At 44.9% G+C, this 22,241-nt stretch overlaps 1 protein-coding gene across 1 annotated transcript in view; it reads right to left on the bottom strand.

Annotated features, from left to right (window-relative positions):
- Positions 1-22,241, bottom strand: part of DOCK2 (dedicator of cytokinesis 2) — a 392,475-nt gene that overhangs the window by 318,951 nt on the left and 51,283 nt on the right. Inside the window, exons 13-22 of the mRNA XM_075996281.1 lie at positions 21,718-21,843; positions 19,899-20,023; positions 14,704-14,802; positions 11,240-11,312; positions 11,025-11,128; positions 8,826-9,009; positions 8,566-8,663; positions 6,836-6,925; positions 5,676-5,776; positions 4,357-4,491 (exon numbers count right to left, since the gene is read on the bottom strand). Of these exons, the coding sequence (XP_075852396.1) occupies positions 4,357-4,491; positions 5,676-5,776; positions 6,836-6,925; positions 8,566-8,663; positions 8,826-9,009; positions 11,025-11,128; positions 11,240-11,312; positions 14,704-14,802; positions 19,899-20,023; positions 21,718-21,843 (1,135 nt within the window). The remainder of the gene's footprint in view (positions 1-4,356; positions 4,492-5,675; positions 5,777-6,835; positions 6,926-8,565; positions 8,664-8,825; positions 9,010-11,024; positions 11,129-11,239; positions 11,313-14,703; positions 14,803-19,898; positions 20,024-21,717; positions 21,844-22,241) is intronic.

Raw genomic sequence — 22,241 nt, 5'->3', positions numbered from 1 at the left:
CAGAGGCTTATGTATTCTCCTGGACTGCAGGCTGAGCTAAGCAAGCCAGAGCTTTATTCAGGTTCTTGCTGCCTAACATATTCATGACCTGGAGGGTGAACCACTATATACTATTTACATAAGAAGAAAATGAGCTGGTGGGGGGATAAGGTGTAGCTTGGTAGCAGTGGTAGGGGAGTGCAGAATAAAGAAAGATGCAAAAAAGAAGAAAAAAAGCAAAAGCAAATACTAGAAGCTGGTGTCTGGGTTTCAATCATTGGTGTCGAAGGCAGTTAGAGGAAGGGCAATCACATCCAGCCCTGGGTGAGGCCAGCTAGACTGGAGGTGTCCACTACGGCTGTGAACCATGCTCTAAGAAACCCTTGTTAATTAAGTGGCAGTCCCCAAGGCAGGCCAGTGGCACTGTGTTCACCGTGGTGGTCCTTCCAGGCTCTCAGGTGAGGAGTGGGGAGCCATGTAATGCATCCAGATGCTGTGGCCCCCATCAGGAAGCAGAGTGTAAGGAGTGTGAGCTCACCTGGCCTGCCCTACGTCAGCTTTTCTTTATTCATTCCCTGGGGACAAGGATAAAGTCACAGTTGCCTTGAAAGCTTAACCATAATGATGAGGGCGCCTTTCCTGACCACGCCCACTCCAAGTCATCATTCTCTTTACTGAATTCCTACCATGCTCAGGGATGGGGTACCATGAGACTTGGCACCCAAACCCATGCAGCCCGGCACCTCTCAGCAGCCCCTGAAGGCACTCAGCCTCCAGCTGGAGCTGCTCTCTCTCTCTTGGCCAGCCAGACTTCACACCTGCATGGCCCAGAAAAAAGTTCTCACTAAGCCAGGCACTTATGGGAACAAAAATATCACTCCCTCCGAGGTCTGTCCAGTACGAACATTGCACTTGCAATATTACTGCACGCCGCCCCCATACTCTAGCTATGGCAGCATTAGGACTTGTCCAGGGCACCATGTTCTGGCCCTCCTCTCTTACCCTCGCAGAGGCTCTGCATTCTCACTTCTATGCGCCTAGCCGGTGGGAAGGGGAGCTGCTCAGCACCCAACACATGCAACACGGGAGCAAAGGCTGCTCCAGACTCCGAGGAATTCCACAAGAAATTCCTCAGAAACCGTGAGGATCAGCACAGCTGGTTGTCTGAGCTTCAGGATCAAAGACACTGCAAGGGCTTTGTAAAGAAGCTCAAGATCTAGAAAATAATCACCTCGACTCTTTTAGAATGTGCCTCACTATCTTCTATAGCTCCCAGGGGCTCAGCCATTCTACAAAACCCTAGTGGATCTTGGTCATACTTATAGCCACCCAGCATCTGTTGGACACACTTCTTACGATTAGCAATTTTCTCTACTTTTAAGCCTGCCCCCTGTGGCAGAAGCTGGGACCTGCTCTGTCAGCTTCCTTTGCAGCTATGTGCCCGATCAGAGACACCTGCCCCAGACATTGACTAAGGAGTTAGTGACACAAGAACGGGGGACATGGAACTCACTTTCTTTGATTATCAATAAAAATGAATCATTCTGAAAAAATAATAAAATAAAAATTCCACTCCTTCTCAATAACTTCTCTTCCTCCCTCACCCAATTGCACCCCACATATTGATACAGGAAAATCCTTATCCCTGGCAAATGTTCATGTGCAGTATGTGCAAAATAAAAAAAATGTCAAGGGAACAACTAATGGGAGCTAGATCAGCTGCAATTATGCACATGGGGAAAGAGAACAAAGGAATAACAGGAAATAGAAACAATACCACACACAATAAGCCCAAGAGTAATAATTACATTCTGATTTCCCACCAGCTGGTTTAGAAATCTCAAAGCATTGAATCTTCTATTTCCTAGTTTGCCAAGTAAGATGCCCCCTCATGTGGGGAAATACCTTGATCACTTCCCAATACCTTAGAGGCTCCACTAGAGAGCAGATCATTGCTAAAGATTCTAAAATGATCAAGACACAAAACCTACTTTCTCCCAGCATGAGGTCCTAGACCGTCTTTGAAGATCAGCCTATATATTTGTTCATGAGAAAGGATTCAAGATTAGCCTGGGTTGCTTTAGAGACATCTCTTCTGACCAAATGTCAATGATGTTCCTTATGCTATACTAAAGATACAGCAAGGAATAATAGATCATCCTGCTCCTTAATAAGCCAAAAGTCAATTAGCATTCAAGCAGCACTGAATCTACACCAATTTTAGAGTTAGGGGCTCTACAAGATGACATGCCTTGAGGCAGAGACGGTGAAAGCAAATGTACGAATACACTTTGTTCCAGTAGATGGAAGAGACAAAAACTAAGAGAGATAAAACAGGAAGGAAATGAAGGAAGGAAGGAAGGAAGGAAGGAAGGAAGGAAGGAAGGAAGGAAGGAAGGAAGGAAGGAAGGAAGGAAGGAAGGAAGGAAGGAAGGAAGGAAGGAAGGAAGGAAGGAAGGAAGGAAGGGGAAAGGAAAGGAAAGGAAAGAAGGAAGGAAAAGAAGGAAAGAAGGAAAGAAGGAAGGAAGGAAGGAAGGAAGGAAGGAAGGAAGGAAGGAAAGGAAAGGAAAGGAAGGAAAGGAAGGAAGGAAGGAAGGAAGGAAGGAAGGAAGGAAGGAAGGAAGGAAGGAAGGAAGGAAGGAAGGAAGGAAGGAGAAACAATAAATAAACAAAAAGAAGAGCTGGGGAAGAAGATATGATAAATAGAAAATATGTTCTTCCTATAGATCAAACATTCTCACTTGGAGGATGGGATAAGACATCCTTGCCTGTTACCCTGGAACTATGATGTCTGAATCCTTAAACTCCTCCAAGAAACTCAACTTTCACAAAGATCCACTGGAGTCTCCTATTGGTTTTCAGAACATTGACAATTACTCTCAAACCTGGAAGAATATGCTGCTAAGACCTGACTAACTGGCAAGCTATAGGAACTAGAAACAAGTATTTCACTTTCAGAATAACCTAAGTGACACATGTTTTGTGTCACAGTTCAAGACACTCACTTCTCTCTACTCATCACCTGAAATCTCAAAGAGAGTTTTAAGAGAGCCCCAAGTGATTACCTGTTTCAGATGCCTTGTCAAGTATGAAGCCGTAGCAGCCCACCCATTGTCATGACCAAAATGATGGGTATAGACTTCAACTTTCTTTCTGGAAGTCAACTCTCCAATAGAACAAGTCCACACCATAAGTGGCGGCCTGATCCATGCATGGCTCCAGAGGTGCACACATGGCCACAATCACACAGCTGTGTATTCATCCCCCACTGTTTGATTAAGACCTTAGCACATACCCAGGGCAGTTCTTGGCACAGGGTTTTGCTAGAACAACAAGGAACCTAGGGTTCCTTCAGCTTGTAGAATCTGAACCCGAAGCTTCTATAGTGGCCTCTTCACTGGAAAACTTGCTTCAGAAGGAAATCAACTAAAGGAAAGCAAAGTCACGATCTGGAGGTGAAGACTCTCCCAAAGACAGTGAGCATCTGGATTCAGCCTTGACGGAGGCCAAGAACCCCCAGATTTTTCAATGATGTGAATAAAGTCCTGTTTCTCCCTAAGTCAGTTTCTGTTGAACATTCTTCATTTGCACTCATAAGAGCCCAGACAATACATTCCTTGTATGCTTTCTTCTTATTTCCCATCACACACAACCAACCTGATCCCGTACATCACCAATCCTATACCTAACTTTGTCTTATAGCCAGGATGAATATAAATTGCTCTTTCCTAGAGTGCATTTGAATACCTCTGTCTCCAAAGCCCTTCAAAGAGGCAGCTGGGGAGCTGAGCCCAATCTCTCTCACCCACTGCAAGACCCCACTGAGTGGTCCTAAAAAGAAAAGGGCAGCTAGCCTCTGTGATACTGGCTGTCACCATCAAAATCTCTTAAACTGCTCTAATGTACCAGCTCACTTGTTGGCTACTAGGATTTCAAGGACAGACAGGTCAGCTACAAATACCAGCTCATCTGCCATGCACAATGTACGAGAGCCAAATAAATGTCAAACTCCCTGAGTTCTGCTCTTCCCACTCCCAGCTCCTCTAACATTGAATATAGATTCCTGGAAATGTTCACCATATTTCAAATCAAGTGAAGAATATTAGATTAAACACAGAAGAGCCTCAACTCACAAATCACACTCATTGGATGAAACATATAACTCTGCAACACATTAAGATTTCTTTCTTTTTTCTCAAATGAACTTAGAGGGCACAATTATTACATACTCAAAATTCTCTAGGCTGTATTCTTAAGTTGTTTTTGGTCGACAGCTGGTTATAATTTTTTAAACACGTTTCTCCTACAGTAAAGATACTGTTGTATCCCAAAAGAATTGCAGAGCTGATAAATCACTCTAACAGAACAAGTACTCACTGTGAAAATAATGTCCTCGACCGAACAATGAACTTGAACACATATTCCAACGCTTTCAGAGTTCTTAGGATCGGTTCGCATTGCTCCCCTCTGCTGGAGGTATCCAAGTAAGTCTTCAGCACTGTCATCAATTTCCTGAATAAAGGATAATATTTTCAGAATACACCTCTTTCTTTTTTACCTAGAGCATGGTAATTAGTTTGCTCAGTAAAATATAAGGCATTCAATCAAAGGTTAAAGGTGGTGGTACAGCCAAGCTTACTCACTCGTTTGTAAGCATAAAAATAACTGTGCTTAAAAATATATATGTATTACAGGGAATAAATAAGTATTTCCTATCCATAAAAAAGCCAGCAAAGAAAAAATTAGTGAGGGAGAAAGATCTCTGGACTGGGAAAACCAGTCACAATCAGGCTATGAGTGGGAATAATGGTGGTGATAATGTCTTTTTTAGCTTTTTCTTTTTATAGAAAGTGTTTTTGTAAATATCATGGAACTCACTTGCTTAGAAACTTTCCATGTTTCTTCTTTACCAGTAGAGTAGACTTCCAACTACTTGGCCTGCCTTTCTTTCTTTTTTTTTTTTTTTTTGATACAGAGTTGTACTGTGTACAGACTAGAGTGCCGTGGTGTCAGCCTAGCTCACAACAACCTCCAACTCCTAGGCTCAAGCGATTTTCCTGCCTCAGCCTCTCAAGTAGCTGGGACTACAGGCATGCACTACCATACCCAGCTAATTTTTCTATTTTTAGTAGAAATGGGATCTCACTCTTGCTTAGGCTGGTCATAAACTCCTGACCTCAAGCGATCCTCCCGCCTCAGCCTCCCTGCGTGCTGGGATTACAGGCGTGAGCCACCGCACCCAGCCCAAGCCTGCCTTCCAAGGCTCCTTCACAAACTGGCCCTCACCAAACTCTCCAGCATCATCTCCCATCTCTAACCCTCGGCTCCCTACACCCAAGCTACCCTGAGCTACGTGGTGTGCACACTTCCTTCTCTCCTGCTTTGGGCACTGGTTTCCACCATGAGTACAAGTAACTGCTCAGTCAATGACAGTGGACTGGCTGAATGAATGAATGAATGAATGAATGAACAGGCACTTCCACAAACTACTGCTGCTATAAAGAATCATCCCAACCCATGGGTTTCGAATATTTTTATTGATATCCAAAGAACCTAGGCAGGAGTTGGATTTTATCAGAAAAGGGAGAACTGACACAGATTAGTGACAAAAGGAAATTACTCAAGTTCCTGTGCCCTAGGCACCTGGCAAGGCAAGGAGGAGGTGGACAAGAAATCCCACGTGCACAGTTACCTACTTGTAAGCCAAGGTCGCACTGAAATGCTGTTGGATGTAGGCCTCCAGAACCGTGTTAAAATGCTGAAACTTCCGGTCTGCAATGAGCCCTATAATGTAGATCTGAGGAAGATGCAGGCAATCAGTATTTTCAAGGCAAACCCAGGGCAAGAAGCCATATTCACCTGGCATAACTCAACCCCTACCAAAATTCTCTTACCCAGCAATTAGCTCACTAATATATGGTTAGGCCTTTTCATTAAGGTAATGTCCACCCAAAAAATGTTTCATGAAGTGTGCTGCACGGTGTTATAAGATAAAAGAATTTCATAGCCAAATAACAGGTTATCATCATTATACTGGTCTTCTTTACTGCAGAACTTTTCAGAGCCTTTGCTCTACTTATGTGCATTGTGAATCTCTAAGAGGGTCATGCAATGTTCAGCACTTCCCTGAGTTAATTAATCAAAGGATCTGTTTGTCATGAAACATCTTTCCTATAGGGCTAGCATTCTAGGGGATCCTCTTGGGAAGCACTTGATTAAGCCACAGTGGTCTCCAAGTTTAAAAATGCAAATGTCCATTGTACTAGGGGTCAACCCATGAAGACTCTATTGAGCAAAGATACCATAATGCAGATGTTTCTCATGTTTACTTTGACATGACACTGAGAAAATGTGAGCTGTGACAGGGAAAGGAGAAAGAGACCATGTAGGAAGATTGAAGCAGGAAAGATCTGGATGGCCTCCCACCATGAAAGGTTCTGGGTGGACAGGAAGAGTGTAACGCCTCGGTGAGTTGGAAGACATGAGGAAGAAGGTAAACAGAGAGGTAGGAAACATTTTAGGTTTGTAGTCTACATTTGGAATGTAGACTAGTCCCCAGCATTCATGGAAAGCCAAAGTGACCATTCACAGTATCCAGCCTCATACAACTTCAACCAGTGTGAATCAGACATCAACACTTAACATTCCCCTTTCACCCACCATGCCCCATGCTTTCAGATGAACTAGAAACAAGCAAAAGAAAACAGCAGCTCATTCGTTGGTCTGGGATGCCAAACACTACAAGGCCTCCAAAGAATTCATGACAAGGGCCACAAGAGCCATAGATTCTCAGTATTCTCATAGTCAAGCACCCATTACTGCCTAATGTCACTAAACCCTGTCCCCTATCTCTTACCAAAGCATCAAAGACGAGGATGTCGTACTCATTACTGTGCGAATGCTCCATCATGATATTGAAGAGTGCGTCCAGCGTGTCCTGGAGAAACTGGATGAAATAATAAAGGTGGCATTAAGAACAAGTGCAGGTGACCCAGAAATCCTGCTCTTAAGTGTCTATCCAAAAAAAACGAGAGCAGATATCCACCACAGGCCATGTTCTAGAAGTCCGGAGCAGCTTTATTCATGAGAACTAGAACTTGGAGCAACTCAATTGCTCGTGGATGCAAACTGCCCATCAATTGCAAACTGCTTCCACATGCAACAATGAGGATGACCTGCACAAGCAATGGATTGCGTAAAAGATACCAGACACAAAAATGTACATTCTTCACTACTCCTTTCTTATGGAATTCAAGACCAGGTAAAAACCCATCTGTGATGACGGTAGTCAGGACAGTGGTTACACAAAGGGGCTGTTGACCAGGAAGGGGTAGGAGGGATCCTACCCTGATGCTAAAAATGTTCTGCGTCTTGATCTCATGGTGGGTGGTGAGTACTCGGGTGTGCACACGTATAAAAATTCACTGGGCTGTGCTCTCACCATAACTGCTCTGTACCTATTTCATCATATGTAGATTATACCTCAACAACAAACCTTGTTTAAAAAGAAAAAAAAAGAATGCAAAGGGAGGCAATGGAAGGCCCCCGTGCCACAGGACAAGCTACCTGAAGGTTGTACAGCTTGTGAAAGGCGTGTCTGGGGAACTACCCTGCCATCGCTGAACCAGGTGGGTGGGTCAATAGAGTACATTTAAAGCATCTGGAAATTCTACAGTGTTTCTCAGGTATGGGAAATTAAATAAAACTTGATTCTCCTCCCTCCTAAGGGATGGGTCAGTATTTCCTATAATCCCTCAAAACACAGAATAACCACATAAAGATGTTAATCCCGGTGTTTCTAGCTGTGCCAAGTTCCCGATAGAAACACAATCACCAGGACCACTGGGAAACATCTGTCCCAATTCATAGTGCTGGAGGGGAGGGCTGCCTTAATTAGACCTGCCCTTAAGACGCTTCATACCCTCCACTACTAGGTGGATGCAATAATATGTCTGGCATTTGCATTGTTTCCTGCTTGTTTCACTTAAAATGTAAGCCCTGATGTCTTCCCCTTTCTCATCTTTAATACATAATGTTCTCCAAGCAGCAGAAACTAAGAATACTTTTTATTTCTAACAATGATGTGTGGGTGGTACTAAGGGATAATTCTACTCTATATAACAGCATATAACAACAAAAATAATTAATAGGTACTATTTATTGAACTTTGTATGTTTCATATGCTTTGTTTAATTATTGTGTACTGTGCGTAAGAAATTGCTGCATAATTATTAAACATTACCACCTTGAATGCTCATAACAACCCTGAGAACCATGTCACATTCATAAAATTATCACATGAAGCTGGCAAGTGAGAGAGTGGGGGATGTACACCCAGGCTGATCTGATTCTAGAGACTGGCCACAGCCAGGGTTCTCTGCCACTCGGCATTCACGGCCATTGAATAACGTCATCCCCTCTGGATTTCCCAATAAGATTCCCCGTGGCAACTTGGGACAATGTGTCCCATCACCAGAGAAAAAGTTGCCCCATCTCCTTCAATGCTTCGTTTCTCCCCTGGAGGCTCCCATGATTGAAATTGGTATCACTGATGGATAAATACAAACAAAAGGAAGCCCCACTGACCTTCACCACTTCCTCTCCATCCACAATCTTCAACTTCTCCAAATTCTCCTGTAGCAGTTGAGGCTTCATACGCCACTTCAGCAAACCCAGCAAGCCCACTAAAATAGAGTCCACACATGCAGAATTACTGTCACTGGGCTAAACGGTCCATACCAGGACCTCCCTGGGCATGTACACACACACACACACACACACACACACACACACACACACACATACATATAAACACACACACAGACAACTCTTGATGATTCCGTTACCATTCTGGGTGAGCTTTGTGGAGCACACCAGAGTGGAAATGGAGAACACATCCCGGGAGCTGATGGAGAGCCCCCCAACACTGCTGGAGCTTCGGCTCAAGGTGGCCCCCTTGTTTTCCACGTGGTGTCGATAAGAAGGAAGAGTCAGGTAAGCGCTGGCATCCTCCATCTTCTTGCTGTCCCCCTGAAAACAACACTCTGGTTACTGCCCCTGGCCAAGGCTACATACCCAACGCTACACAGAGCTTGCAGTGGCCAAATTACACCCTGTGAAGTGGAGAGGGCCACAGACAGTGAGGAAAATCATCAGAGAAGCAAAAAATATCAGCTCGTGAGGCAAGGCTGTTTTTCCACGAAAATAGGCAAGAATCCAAAGTTACATGAATTAAAAAGTGTTGATCAACCAACTGAAGTCTCTGTAAAGTTTGTTAATGGCAAAAAAGGGAACTGAAGATTCCTACACAGGCCATTTTAAGTAATCCTAATTTTTAAGGTTATAATACATGCCCACCAGCAAGGTAAGGAATCCAGCTTAACACACTGACTGCCACACAAAAAAATCAGAAACTTTTCCTTGGGGCCACAGTGTTTTATTATGAAAATAGAATAAAAACTTCAAGTATAATTTAAAAGAAAACATAAATAGAAAAACACAATTTATTGACTTCTATTCATTTCATCCACGTTTTCAGAATTAAAGTGTCAATATTAATTGTAACAGTAAGAACACAACTTGTGGCAGTTAATGTGTTAAAGAAGTTAATGGCAAAGGCACTAAGTAGGAACATCCCGGGACCTAGACCTGTTCTGTCATTCTCAAGTCCATGCCTTCAGGGGTGTGTTCCTTGGCCTTTCTCTAACTCATTTTTTTTTAAATGAATAAACTCAGGAAAATCATAATCCCTACTTCCTAGAAGGCTAGAGCAAACTAAATAAGGACAATGCATACAGAGTGCATAGTAGAGTGATAGACACATAAGTGCCTTGGCATGTTAAAATGAATGATGAGACAGAGGCATGACAGGAGATAACATTTATCTTACTCTGCACCGGGAGCTGAACCAAGTGCTTTATATGCCTTAGTTCATTTCACTGAAGCTTCATGACAACCATACGAAACAGACACTGTTATCATCCTCAGTTGAGGAAACTGAGGCTTAATGGGGGAAAGTAAAAAGAAAACTCACTGCAACTAGGCCTCTGCACCCAGGGAGTGCACAATCTGTCGGGGAAGGATGGCTTTCATGCCAAGAACTAGCTCAAAGTGAGATAAATGAGAAAACAGAGGATTTACAGAAGAAAGTGGGTTTTCCAGAAAAGTCAGACTCAGAGAAGAGTACTGCGTGCTAAGGCCTTGATAAGGCTGTGTTTGCCACACTCACTATAGGCAAAAGGGCAATTTCAGCCTTCAAGGTTAAGAAAGCCAAGGCCAGCGCAGGGATCAAACTTAACCTTGCTGTGTTTCATAGCCACACATGTTGCACCCACCCAGGTGGTAGTAGCTACATTCTGCTGTCATAAGGGGGCGCACGGCAGGAAACATGCAGGTAAGATCAAGGCAAAAACTTCTGCACTTCTCAAAAATGATCCAAGTCTCATGATGTAAAAATAAAAACAGTGGGCATATGTGTCCCTTTACAGTTTACGGGGCCCTTTCACATGGGCCATTTTAATGAATGGGTTGTTATAAATATTGCCATCACTGCTTAAGAGAAAGGAACTGAGACTCAGAAAGGCCTGTGAAATGACTCCAGATTTAGTCAGCAGCAGGATCAGAACCCCAGATTCTAATATTTTTCCATTAGCTACAGTGAAACATCTTTCAAATGTAGGTCTTCTACACGCCCCAGAGAGGTCCTTACAGAGTCAGGAGCCCATTTCTGTACTTAACAACAACCTTTCCCATTTATTGAGCTCTCCCATGTACCCATAATTGCTGTTTTTATGTGCACCGTGTTATACAATCCTCGCAGTTATGCACAGAGGGGGCACAGATGAAGAAACAGAGGCCCAGAGAAGTTAAGGTTTTGCAAAAGGCCACACAGCTGGCAAACCCTGGTGTGTGTGTGTGTGTGTGTGTGTGTGTGTGTGTGTGTGTGTGTGATTCTGGGGTCCCTGCTGTTAAGCACTAAGCAATTCTGCCATTGCCCCTTGCTTCCTGTAACCCTTCAGGGCAGAGTTTATTCTAACTCGTGGTACCTTGAGGACAACCAAGTCATGGCATCCATCATGCAGAGTTGTCCCATCTTCTTTCATCAGTTTCACGTAGGACATGGCAAAATTCTTTTCTCCTTTATCTTTAGCTGGAAATAGCATCGTGAGGTCAGGAAAGGCAATGATACACGGGCCGCCCAGCTATTCCATTCTCACCCACGCAGAGGTGTCACAGAGATCCCATTTGGCTGGGTACTCACATTCCAGAGATGACCGGTGTCGAAACATGAATCGCAGATGGATCCTCTGCATGTCTTCAATGGGCACAGCCACCTCAGCAGGCAGAAACCAGAGCTCAGGAGACGATGAGTTAAAGGGCCCCCCCACTCCAGCCCACCCGCAATGGCAGCCTGACCATTTAACTCAGAGAGCTGCCTGCTGATTTACTACACATCCATCGAGCCTGATGAACTGTAAATAAATTACATAAGAACTAGCTATGAAGAGAAAATAAAGCACCAAATGTAATCCATTTGGCAAATTGCATTCCCAGCCAATGAAAAGAGGTCCGTAAATTATAGTGAGGAAAAATGAATCTCCCCAAATTGATATAAAAGTCACATAACTTTAGCACAGGATTTGATGCACTGCAAACTGCACAGTGCACATTTTCGTCACTCACGCCAGGACTTCTGGTGGCTGCAGCAGGGCTTAGCAAGTTAACAGTGGTGGTTCGGGAGTTTGCTTGAGGACTCTCATTTATGCAAATTAATAAAAATGTTTTAATCCAATAATATTTGGAAAAATCCTTAGGGCTCATCCCATCCTTGGCTGCACACATTGCTACCAAGGACACTGAGCTAAGACAGTCACCCACTGATCACCCCAGCATCCCTGTCCAGCGGGTGGCCCGATGGCACCATTGATCGAGACGTTTTGGGCCTGGCCGTGTGCCACCCACCCCCTAAAGCCACACAGCTCCCCTGCACTGGGCGACTCAGGCCGATGCAGAGAAACTCAGCCACCTGTGAGGAAGACACTTTGATTTTGAAAAGGGGTGAGTTTGCACTGTACAAATGACTAGCTAAAGCCAAAACAGATGCATACTTCTGGGCACTTTCTGTTAGAGAAAATGAAATGTGGCCTGAGCAGGCCTGTCACCCTGCGTTCCAGACAGAGCGCAAGAATTGAGGGCCTCGTGGGTGACCGCAGTCCCATCCAGCCTCTCAATGTGAACCGAACGGTCACCGGAAACTGCGACCATGCAAGGCACTGGCTATGCTGATGTAAGGCAGAGTCCTCACGCTCAAAGAGTCACGGTCCACAGAGGGCCACGCATAACACCCTGTAACAAGCGCTAGCAAAGAGATAGAATGGGGTGCAAAAGCACACAAGAGATGAGAAACCCAACCCAGTCCAATAACTTTTTGACCCCCAAATTGGGAACGTCATCAATTTGAAGACAGTGCCTACCAGGAGATACACTGAGGGAAATATGAAACAGCAATATGTGGGACAAGTCAAGAACCACTGGGTTTGAATTAGCTACCACTGAAAAGGAAGTCATGTGTATGTCCTGAGTTTGGAGTCAGAGCACAGGGTGGCTAAAAAAAATACTACTAATAATAATAATATCTCATTATAAGGCAGAGAGATTTAAGCTCTGATCAAGCTTCACTGCTCACTGGACTAATTCCAAATTCTTATTCCAATGCAGGTTATTCCCTTCTGCTTAGTGTGATCTGGTAATGTGAATATTTGTTGTTAATTCCACTTCCATCTAGTGGAATCAGCAAAATGGCATCTTTCAGGCACTATGCAGCCTTTTACAGGCTCACATTTGCTTGTAAGCTCTGTTCCTCCTCTCTGCCAAGTAGCACGGCACGATTCGATGGGCTGGGCAATGTCCACAAGAAACTGTCTGACAACTCCACATTGCTTAGGTCCTAGACCAGTGAGGGTGACCAAGAGAACCACGGTGTGCACACAGTAGGCCTCCATTTCTCCTGCCTGACAGGCCACTGGACACATGCTAGGGTGCTGTGTCAGATCCAGGGGGGCCTCTGAGGACCCTCTTCCCTTACAGGTGGTGACTTCTGCTATAACTCAGAGCTAAAGAAGTTCTTTTCTGTCACGATTGGCCCCAGAATTGAGCTGGACATTTCATGAAGAAAAATATAATTTACTCTTGTATGTTGTTCACAATCACATTGATCCATCAAGCCTCCCATCTGCTTAGATTAAAACAAGGAATTTCTTTTTAAAATTTTATTATTATATTTTATTTTTTTTAGAGATGGGGTCTCAGCCTATCACCCAGGCTGCAGTGAAATGGCATAATCATAGCTCACTGCAGCCTTGAACTCCTGGGCTCAAGTGATCCTCCTGCCTCAGCCTCCTGAGTAGCTAGGACTACAGGCATATACCACCACATCCCGCTAGTTTTCTTTTTAATTAAAAAAAAATATATATATATATATATGTGTGTGTGTGTGTGTGTGTGTGTGTGTGTGTATTTGTAGAGAAGGGATATCACTGTGTTGCACAGGCTGGTCTTAACCTCCTGACCTCAAGCAATCCTTCCCTCCCAGTGCTGGCATTACAGCATGAGCCACCATGCCCAGCCAAAACAAGGAATTTCTATTAATAAAATATGTCCAACAGAATACTAGCCCTGGAACATGACACTAGGAAAAAAGGAAATGCCCACAGTCGCTGAGGTTTGGGAAGGGCTCTGCACTCTCACTTCCCTTTGCAGATCCGCAGAGCGCGTTACATCACAAAGGCTCTGAGAACCCGAAATAAGGAAGTCTTTGACTTCTATTATTTGTTCTCGAATTTCTCAACATTTCTCACGTTTGTCTGACCAGGGAACATTATTTTAACACAACACCACTTTATATTCCACAGAACAGTTTCAGGGGGGCTGCTATATGAGAAGGACCTTGAGGGAGACTGAATCACATATTGGAACTAGTACATCCTTCTCGCTCCTTCTTCCCCCACTGCACAGAGAGGCACAAGGCTGCCCGCCACTATGAATTATACCGCCTTGCAGAAGGGGGCATAAAAAACAGGCAAGGGTCAAGTGTTTGAGGGGCATTTCGAAGGAGTGAAAAATCCAGTTTGGTTTTCCATGCTAAGAAAACTCGCAAGTATGACTGATCATGAATTGTATTGACTGAGTGTGTACCCTCTTCCAAGGACTCTTCTTCGGACAGTGTTATGTGTGTTAAATGCTTTCTTCACCACAGTCATCCTATTGCTCCCATTTTACAGATGAGGAAACCAGAGCACAGAGTGGTTGAATGACCTGCCCAAGGCCAAACAGCTGGTGAGCATTAGAGCTGGAACATGAACCCGGATCCTCTGGTCCAGGGTCCATGCTCACAGCTGCCTTGCTCCACTGCTCTCACAAAAAGGAGGAAGAATGCTAACTGGTCCAGTCAGCACCCTGTTCCCTTGGGTAGGGTTGAGAAGCACAGACCCTGCTCGGGTTCGAATCCCGGCTCTGACATTTACCAGCAGTGTGATCATGGGCCAGCTACTTACCTGTTCTGTGTTACAGTTTCATCTAGAAAATGAGGGAAATATTACAGAACTCACATGGCTGTTGTAAGCAGTCAGTGAATTGTTTAAATAAAGCACTTAAAGCAGTGACTGGCTTACTGTAAGAACTAAATACATGTTTGCTGCTATTAGTGTTATTAATTATTATTATTACCTTCACTGTTTCCATCCAGCGTGGCTGTTTGACTTGATAGTACACAACAGAGTGATACTCATTCATGGGCTTGTCCCCAGCTCCCACGCAAATTGCATTCTGACCCAAGAAAAACAAAGAGAAAAAACAATGCAGAATTGCCATTTTCTGTCCTGAAGCAATTTAAGTCCCAAGGCCACGGCCAGCCTTAGGGCCTGGGATCACTCTGCCTTCCCTAACCCTCCCGCCAGATCCCCGCCATGTCCCCGCCACGGCCCTTCTACATTACGGATTTATACGTGGGTGCCATCGGCCACGGGAGTGACAGCTGCTTAACTACAGAAATTCTATTACTTCCATCCCGGAAACCGGTGGAGTGCGCCTGGCGTTGACGCAGCTGCCTTGTTGTAAATGGTAACCAGCCTTGGAGTTACTGCCAGTCTTATTAATCCTATTTGTTTCCTAAATCCGAAGGCGCGCAAAGTTTACAAACAGGCTCAGATCAGCCAGGCAGCAACTCCTTCTGATGGATTTCTAATATCAACACACCAGGGTGTGTTGGGGGGGAGTGCCGAGCAAGGGGAGAGAACAGGGGCTTCAGAGAGACACACAGGTGCCCTCCTTGGGGTGGAGGGAGCTGGAAGAGAGAGGTTCGGTTCAGCCACAGTGACGGAGCATCTTCTGGGTACCAGGCCTGTGCCAAGCACTGGGGTGTGGGGGTGAGTCAGATATTGAACGTGAGACAGGCTCACAGTTTGATGCAGGGAAGAACAGGCAACAAGTCACTATAGCAATGCGACATGACGCAGACACACGTACATACTACATGGGGCTCGGAGGAGGGACACTTAGGTGCAGCTGTAGATTAGGGAGGAGATGACAACTGAGCACCCTGCAGAAAGATGCTGAGTTGGCTTTGAGCAGAAATGTGGGAAGGGCACTCTCGAGCAGAGAGTGACCACAGAGCACACATACAAACCTGTGCAGGACAGTTATTCGGTGCCATAAAAGCCTCCCTCACAGTTTCAGAAAGGAGTTGACTGAGTAACAAGAAACTATCTTCTAGTAGCGAACAACAGCCCCTAATTCTCTCTCTCTCATGTGTTCATTCCAGCTTGTCTGGCCTCAAAACAAGATTCAACCTAGGATCACTCAGAGGGGCATAAATGCAGTTCAAGAGATTTTTAACCTCAAATTGCCAGACTTCTAGGGACGAGAGGGTTTGTTTCTGAGCCCCAGCCCTCGAAATGGCAAAACTCTGTGGCTCTGGGCATTTCTATGGTGAACAAGTCCGTGCCTCTTGCCAGATTCCATTGGCTTCTCCAATGGGTCCTTGACCCCCACCCGGTAAAGTCACCAAAGCTGGCCACATGGAGGCACTCCATGACCCCTGGCAAGCCCTGCTGACCCTACTCTTTTGCTGGAAACCTTCCTCACTGCTTCCATAGCAACAGAATGAGTTTGATTTCAGCATTAACTGATGGTACTGGTAGCCAAATCGAATCCATTTGAAAGTAGGATACAGAGTCTTTTTAGGACCTGTCTCTAAAAAAAAAAAAAAAAAAACCAAGGATAACCAGTGAACTGAAAATGGACAAAGGCACACAGGCACACACAATTCTCTTGGTTTTCCATGGGAAGAAGCCCTTGAGAACTTGAAGCACTGAACTAAAAACACGTTTCCTAACTTTGTCTCTATTTAGAGAGTGCTAAGCCCTTTACACACATCACCTCACTTAATTCAATCCTCACAACCACCCCTCGTGATTACTGTCATTATCCTCATTTCACAGCTCTGTAAACTGAGGCCCGGAGAGGGTAAGTCACTTGCCCCAACAGTGGCAGAGCTGGGACTACCTCCCAGACTCTCTAATGCCTTGCCCATGTTCTTTCTATAATAACCTAGATGCCTTCCGGCCTACAAAGATTTATATCTGGTGACATTTATGGGCCTAGTGTTTTTGTAGCTCCCGTGGATCCCAGGTAGCTTATAAAATTAGAAAATACACATATATCTCTGATGAAAGTAAAATTGCTGTACGGCAGGCAACTGAATCTCACAAAACTATCCTGATGATGAAAATTTTTTATTTCCCAAGGCTGTAGAAAAAAGTCTCGGTATATTCTGAGAAAGACCAAAGATTGCCCTCACCTCCAACACTTCAGAGAGAAAACCGAATGCTGCAAAGCGTGTAGCAGAGCATCGTGACCAGGAACCAAGCCCAGTTTCAGGGAAAATATATATTTTTTATACATCTCAAGTAGGACTGTTCAATGATTTTCCACAGTGCCCATCCCCACCGCCCCCCCCCAACAGTGAGAGCCCCGAGTTGGTGCGGGAGGCCTCGGCCGTTGGGGAAAGCCTAAGCAAGAATCAGGGAGCCTGATTCTAGTGCCAACGTGGCCGGGGAAGAGACATCTCAGCAGGAAGAAAAATCCGCCTGCTAACACATGCCCCGTTTACTCCACAGGAATCACGTGAGGAATGGGTGACACAGCGGATGTGAGCACTACTGTGACAAGGCCACGTCGAGGGAAGATGCCGATGAGCATCTGAGAGGAGGGACTCAGGCCTGGAGTCAGGATCCCTCCCTGATGACAATGGCTAAATGTCACGGACACCTAATCAGATGATTACCTCATCAGATATTCACAAGGGAAAGGTGCGGTGGCTGGTCTGGTTTTCAGGCAGAGACGCTCAGGCTCAGAGAGGTTATGTAACTGCTCAAAGTCATCTCGCTAATCCAGGCTGAGCTGGGCTTTGAGCCTGGCTGCCCGGCCCCGGAGGTGACGGTCTTTACCACCACGCCCACTGCCCGGCCCCTGCCTCCACCTCCTCGAGCTGGTTTGTCTCAGGGAAGCGGGGTTTCTGGGCCGGGCGTCTCAGCTCTCTCTTCTCCAGAACCCTGCTTGCGGCTGGGTACCTGCGTGACTCCCTCAGGACCCCCAAGGTTCCCCTTCCGCGAATGTTGGTCTCCTTCCTGTCCTGTGTATGACTGTATACCAGGTGCCTGACAGCTACTGCTTTCTTTAACTTGCAACCCAGGAGAAGAGGTTATTATTCTTTCTCTCTTTCATAGATGGATAAACTTGCCCAAGATCAGACAGCTGACAGGAGGGGAGGCCAGGATTTGAACCCTGGCTGTCTGACCCCAGAGCCAATCCCATGAGCTTCCCTGCTAAGACCCCCTCCTGAGCAAGGTCCTTGGGACCCCATAGTGAGCCAAGGGCAGTCCTAACCTGCTCTGCCCTCTGGTCCCGCTCTGCCAAAGGCAGCACGCACCTGGAACAGGAGGAGAAATCGATATTCCGAAAGGGGACTGTTCCCATAAGAACCTGCCAGTATCAAACAAAAGTGTTGGAATGTGCTGCCTGACACCTAATTAGACAGTAATATTTATTTCTGCAAATAGAAAAGGAAAAGCCTCCCACGGGCTTCCTTAACAATTTTCAATAGTCAGTCAACCGAACTCCCCCATAACTTCCCTACCAGAGGAAACTGCAAATTATCATTGTACCCCACAATCACCTTTCCCCCAGAATATCTGCTCATCGGTTCATCCTCGGCAAGTGCAGCAGCTCGACCTGGTTGGGTGCAACTTGAAAGGTGGCAGAGGTGGAAGAAGGAACGGTTCAGACAGGAGATAAGATGCCTGCTTGCCTGCTAACTGCTCCTTTTAATTTCTCCTTCGCCAACACAGAAGGCAAGCGTATCAATGTTTTAAAAATGAAGCTGAGGTTAAAAAGTTCTCCAACAGGTAGTTAGATAAAAATAACTTCAAAGGGATGGTCTATACATTTGTGAAATGCAATTTTTCCTTTCAGATAAAAACCCTCTGCTCTCCCTTTGTGTTCCTTTGAGCAGAGTGTTTCTCACTTATTTTATTTTTCAGAAATGTTTCAGACTCCAACAAAAGGAGGATGAGTTAAATGCTTAGAATTTGTTTAAATAGATATTAATTAATGGAGGCAGTCTTTATGAACAAAAAGGCAATTGTGGGGCTTTCTTTAAATTTAAAAAATAACTATGTATGTTCCCAGAATGTATTACAAGTGCTTTTTAGCCTCGTTTTTAAATGAGAAACAAATGGAAGAATTTTTTTAAAATGTGAAGGCATTACGGTAAGGCATTTCAGAGGGCCTGGAACCTGGAATCAAACCCCATCTCTGCAATACACTAACTTTACAACCCCAGGCAAGTTGTTTTACTTGACAAAGGTTTTGTTTCCCCATCTGTCAAATGGAAGATGATAACAAAAATGCATCAAATCTCACACAGCCTGCCTGACACCTGGCAATCCCCGAGTTGGTTGTTCTTAGGTAGAAGGTAGCAATATCAACTTGTGCTCCAGGCCCAAGGGATAGAACTGATGAATTATCAATCTTCACGTCCCCTCTCTGATTAACTCTTGCACCCTACTCGGCTATCTGATCATCTACAGTGGCCTAAGAAGATTGCCCACGCTAGAACTTGTGCTGAGAGCTGATTTTATTTTCAACTAGGTGCTCCGACAGGAGGAACTGAGAAGCAAACCCTCCCACACACTGGACACAAATGCTGACAAACTTAAAGGAAATATAAGCAAATAAATGTAAACACACATGACAAATATTGGACAGGACATATGCTGTATAAATATAGCAGTGTGCTTTGCATTCTTGAATACACTCTGCTAGCCCTCTGGAGACCAATTTACGAATAAGGCTTTCCACTAGAATTTCTGGCTGAGTGCTGGGGAGCTAGATTAAGTGTTGAGAATGTGTTTTGAGGACATTCTGAGCCTCCACACCAGCCCTAAGCACTGTATTGATCCTCTCCTTACCATGGATTTTGCCTGAATAAAGCTCAAGTTTCAATGAAAACATTTTAACTGCAAAAAGCTAACCCATAAGCTGAGACCAAGCAAAAAAAAAAAAAAAAAAAAATTAATAATAATAAAAAAATAAAATTACAAGAAGAAGAAGGAGGAGGGGGTCATGAAAGGAAAGGAAGAGACATTGAAAAAAAAAACTGCTCTGGTGTAAAGAAATAACACGAGGTCTTATTAAGAGCCACTGTGCTAACCACGCTCCGAAGGTGAAGATCACATCATTCGACACCACCCTAACGTCACCTGGCATTGAGAGAGCAGAACTGGGGGGAGGAAAAGCAAATCTTTACGAGCAGAGTCCCCTCGAGGGGCCGAGTCACCCAGAGCAGCAGCCAAGTCCCTTACGGGCAGCACTTTGCCGTCCTCCGCGCACACACACATGATCACTTCCACGTTCCTCTGCGTGGTCTTGTTGTACTTGTCAAAGTCACCTTGCAAGAGAGTAATGTAGATGTCGTTCCTGACGTCCCCTGAGGCAGAGGCAGAGAGAGACAAGAGTCAGGTCTGGGCGGCAGGCGCGGGCACTGACTAGGGGGACGGAGCGTTGGGGGAAGCGCCCCGCCTTGATTGCTATTAATGAAATGTAAATCAGAACCTGTTTGGAAAAAGCATTTTTACCTCATCAGGGAGGCTGCAGAAGTAGGTAACAAGGGGATGAAGGAACAGCAGGAAATCAATTGCAATAAGGGAGGTAGGATGGTTGAAAATTGGCCATGTTGTTCTCCACAGTGAAATGATTTAATTTTCATCCTCTAGTGACACCTTCTGGGCAGGCAAAGGAAAGCGCCCACTGAATTGAACTTGAATAACCACCAGACCCGCACATCCAGGTGTCCCTGGACATGCGGTTAGGGACAGGCACAGAGGATCTTCAGGAAGGAGGGGAGGGCAGTAGGAATGGAAAGTCCCAGGAGGGACTGCGCAAGGTAGTAATCGCAGTCTCAAGTAGAGCAGGTACGAATAAGGTACATTCCCCCAGTGGAGCCCCAAGCCAACGTGGAAAGAAAGGGTAAGTCAGCGAGAGCGGTCATGGACACGGACTTAAGACAAGAGGGGAGGTTTCAAAACAGCACTATTATTGTCAACAGACAAAATTACAACACATTTAGTTTAAAGATGGTTTATGATTCTAGAAGACTTCATTCCATCAAACAGGGTAAGTTCCAATGAGCCAAGCAGAAACTGTTTGTTAGCTCTATGAGAGAGGGCTGAAGAAGGCAGGAGCAAAGAGCAAAAAGTGACCTGGTCATCAGAGTCACTGCCCTCGTCACAGGGAAACAGAATAATGGAAAAATAACTGACTGGTTAACATTAGGTTGCTTCAGGTCATCTGTGGTTGTAAGGATTAATACAAAGGAAACTTCACTCCTTTCATGTCAATTAAAGATTGCAGCTGGCCCATTTGGGAAACTTGTTGTTCTCTCTCTCCTGACGTCTCCCAAGGTTGGATAACAACTCAGTTCGGGCTTGGCAATCACCTGGAACTTGGACATGGGTGGCTCCCTTTCGATCCTCAGCCTGGTCTGCTTGGGCCTAGTGCAGGAACTCAGCCCAAAACAATGCCCTCCGCTAATTTTTGCTTAACATCATACAATATCACTTGTTTTGTTTTGTTTTTTATTACACACATATTTGGAAAATGTTTATAGTAGCGGTTACTTCTGGAAACACAGATTTGAGGGAGCTTTTAACATTTTCACTTTATATCCTTTCATGCCATTTGAATATTTTACAATGTGCACGAATTCTTTTGGTAATAAAAAAAATAGCTTAAAAATTTAAGAGAATGACAATATTCCCCCAGAAAGAGTGGAATTGTTCTGCATGTAGTAAAATAGAAATGATGTCCATAATAAATTATTAAGTGATAAAGCAAGTTGCAGAACACTATATAAAGTATATTATTAAGTGAGGATATATATAAAGTATATAAAATGTGATCCCATTAGTGGGGAAAAAGTGCATGTGTGTATATTTATGTGTTTCTGTTTATTTTGTGAATGCATAGACATTTTTGGATATGAAAAAGTCTTTTTTGGTGATTACCTTCAAGGAGAGACATAGAGAGACGTGAAAAAGAAGGCATTGATGCTTTAAAAAAATGCATCAGATAAGCTGAGTTGCCCCCATCTCCCAGGGTAAGGTCAGAGCAGCTGTGTCCCACCTGGCATGATGATCTCTGGGAAGCCCAGCTTCCTGGCCACCACGGTGGTCCTGTCCACCAGATGTGGATAGTCCTTGCGGATCTGAATGATGTCACCCACCAGCATCTTCATCGTCACCCAGAGACCTGGAAGGGAGCACTCACCATGAAGACCCAAATTCTTCAAGGTGTCCCCTCAGTCTACCCTCCCCTGTCCCTTTCTGGAGGAGGCCACTGGAGGCAGAACCACATGGCCACAGACACAGTGAGTGACCCAGCCCGGGGAGGGGAGGGGATCTGGAGCAAGACGCCTCTGGGTCTGAATGCCACTGATCACTCCCAGCAGTGTCATCCTCTGACAAATTATCCCCCACCCCCAACCCCATCTTTTTTTAAGTGAGAATGACACCATCTATCTCACTGGACTGGGGTCAGGATGAAATCTAACAAGGTCACTTATTGGAGTGCCTGACACATAGGAGATGTTCAGGAAGCATTAATTCCTGTCTTCCTTTAGGCACTGGGACATGCCTCCAGTTGGCTTC

Source organism: Microcebus murinus, chromosome 21, assembly GCF_040939455.1.
Source record: "Microcebus murinus isolate Inina chromosome 21, M.murinus_Inina_mat1.0, whole genome shotgun sequence".
In the NCBI taxonomy this organism is placed as follows: domain Eukaryota; kingdom Metazoa; phylum Chordata; class Mammalia; order Primates; family Cheirogaleidae; genus Microcebus; species Microcebus murinus.
The sequence above is the reverse complement of the archived record's forward strand: the minus strand, read 5'-3'. Positions and strand labels throughout refer to the sequence as shown.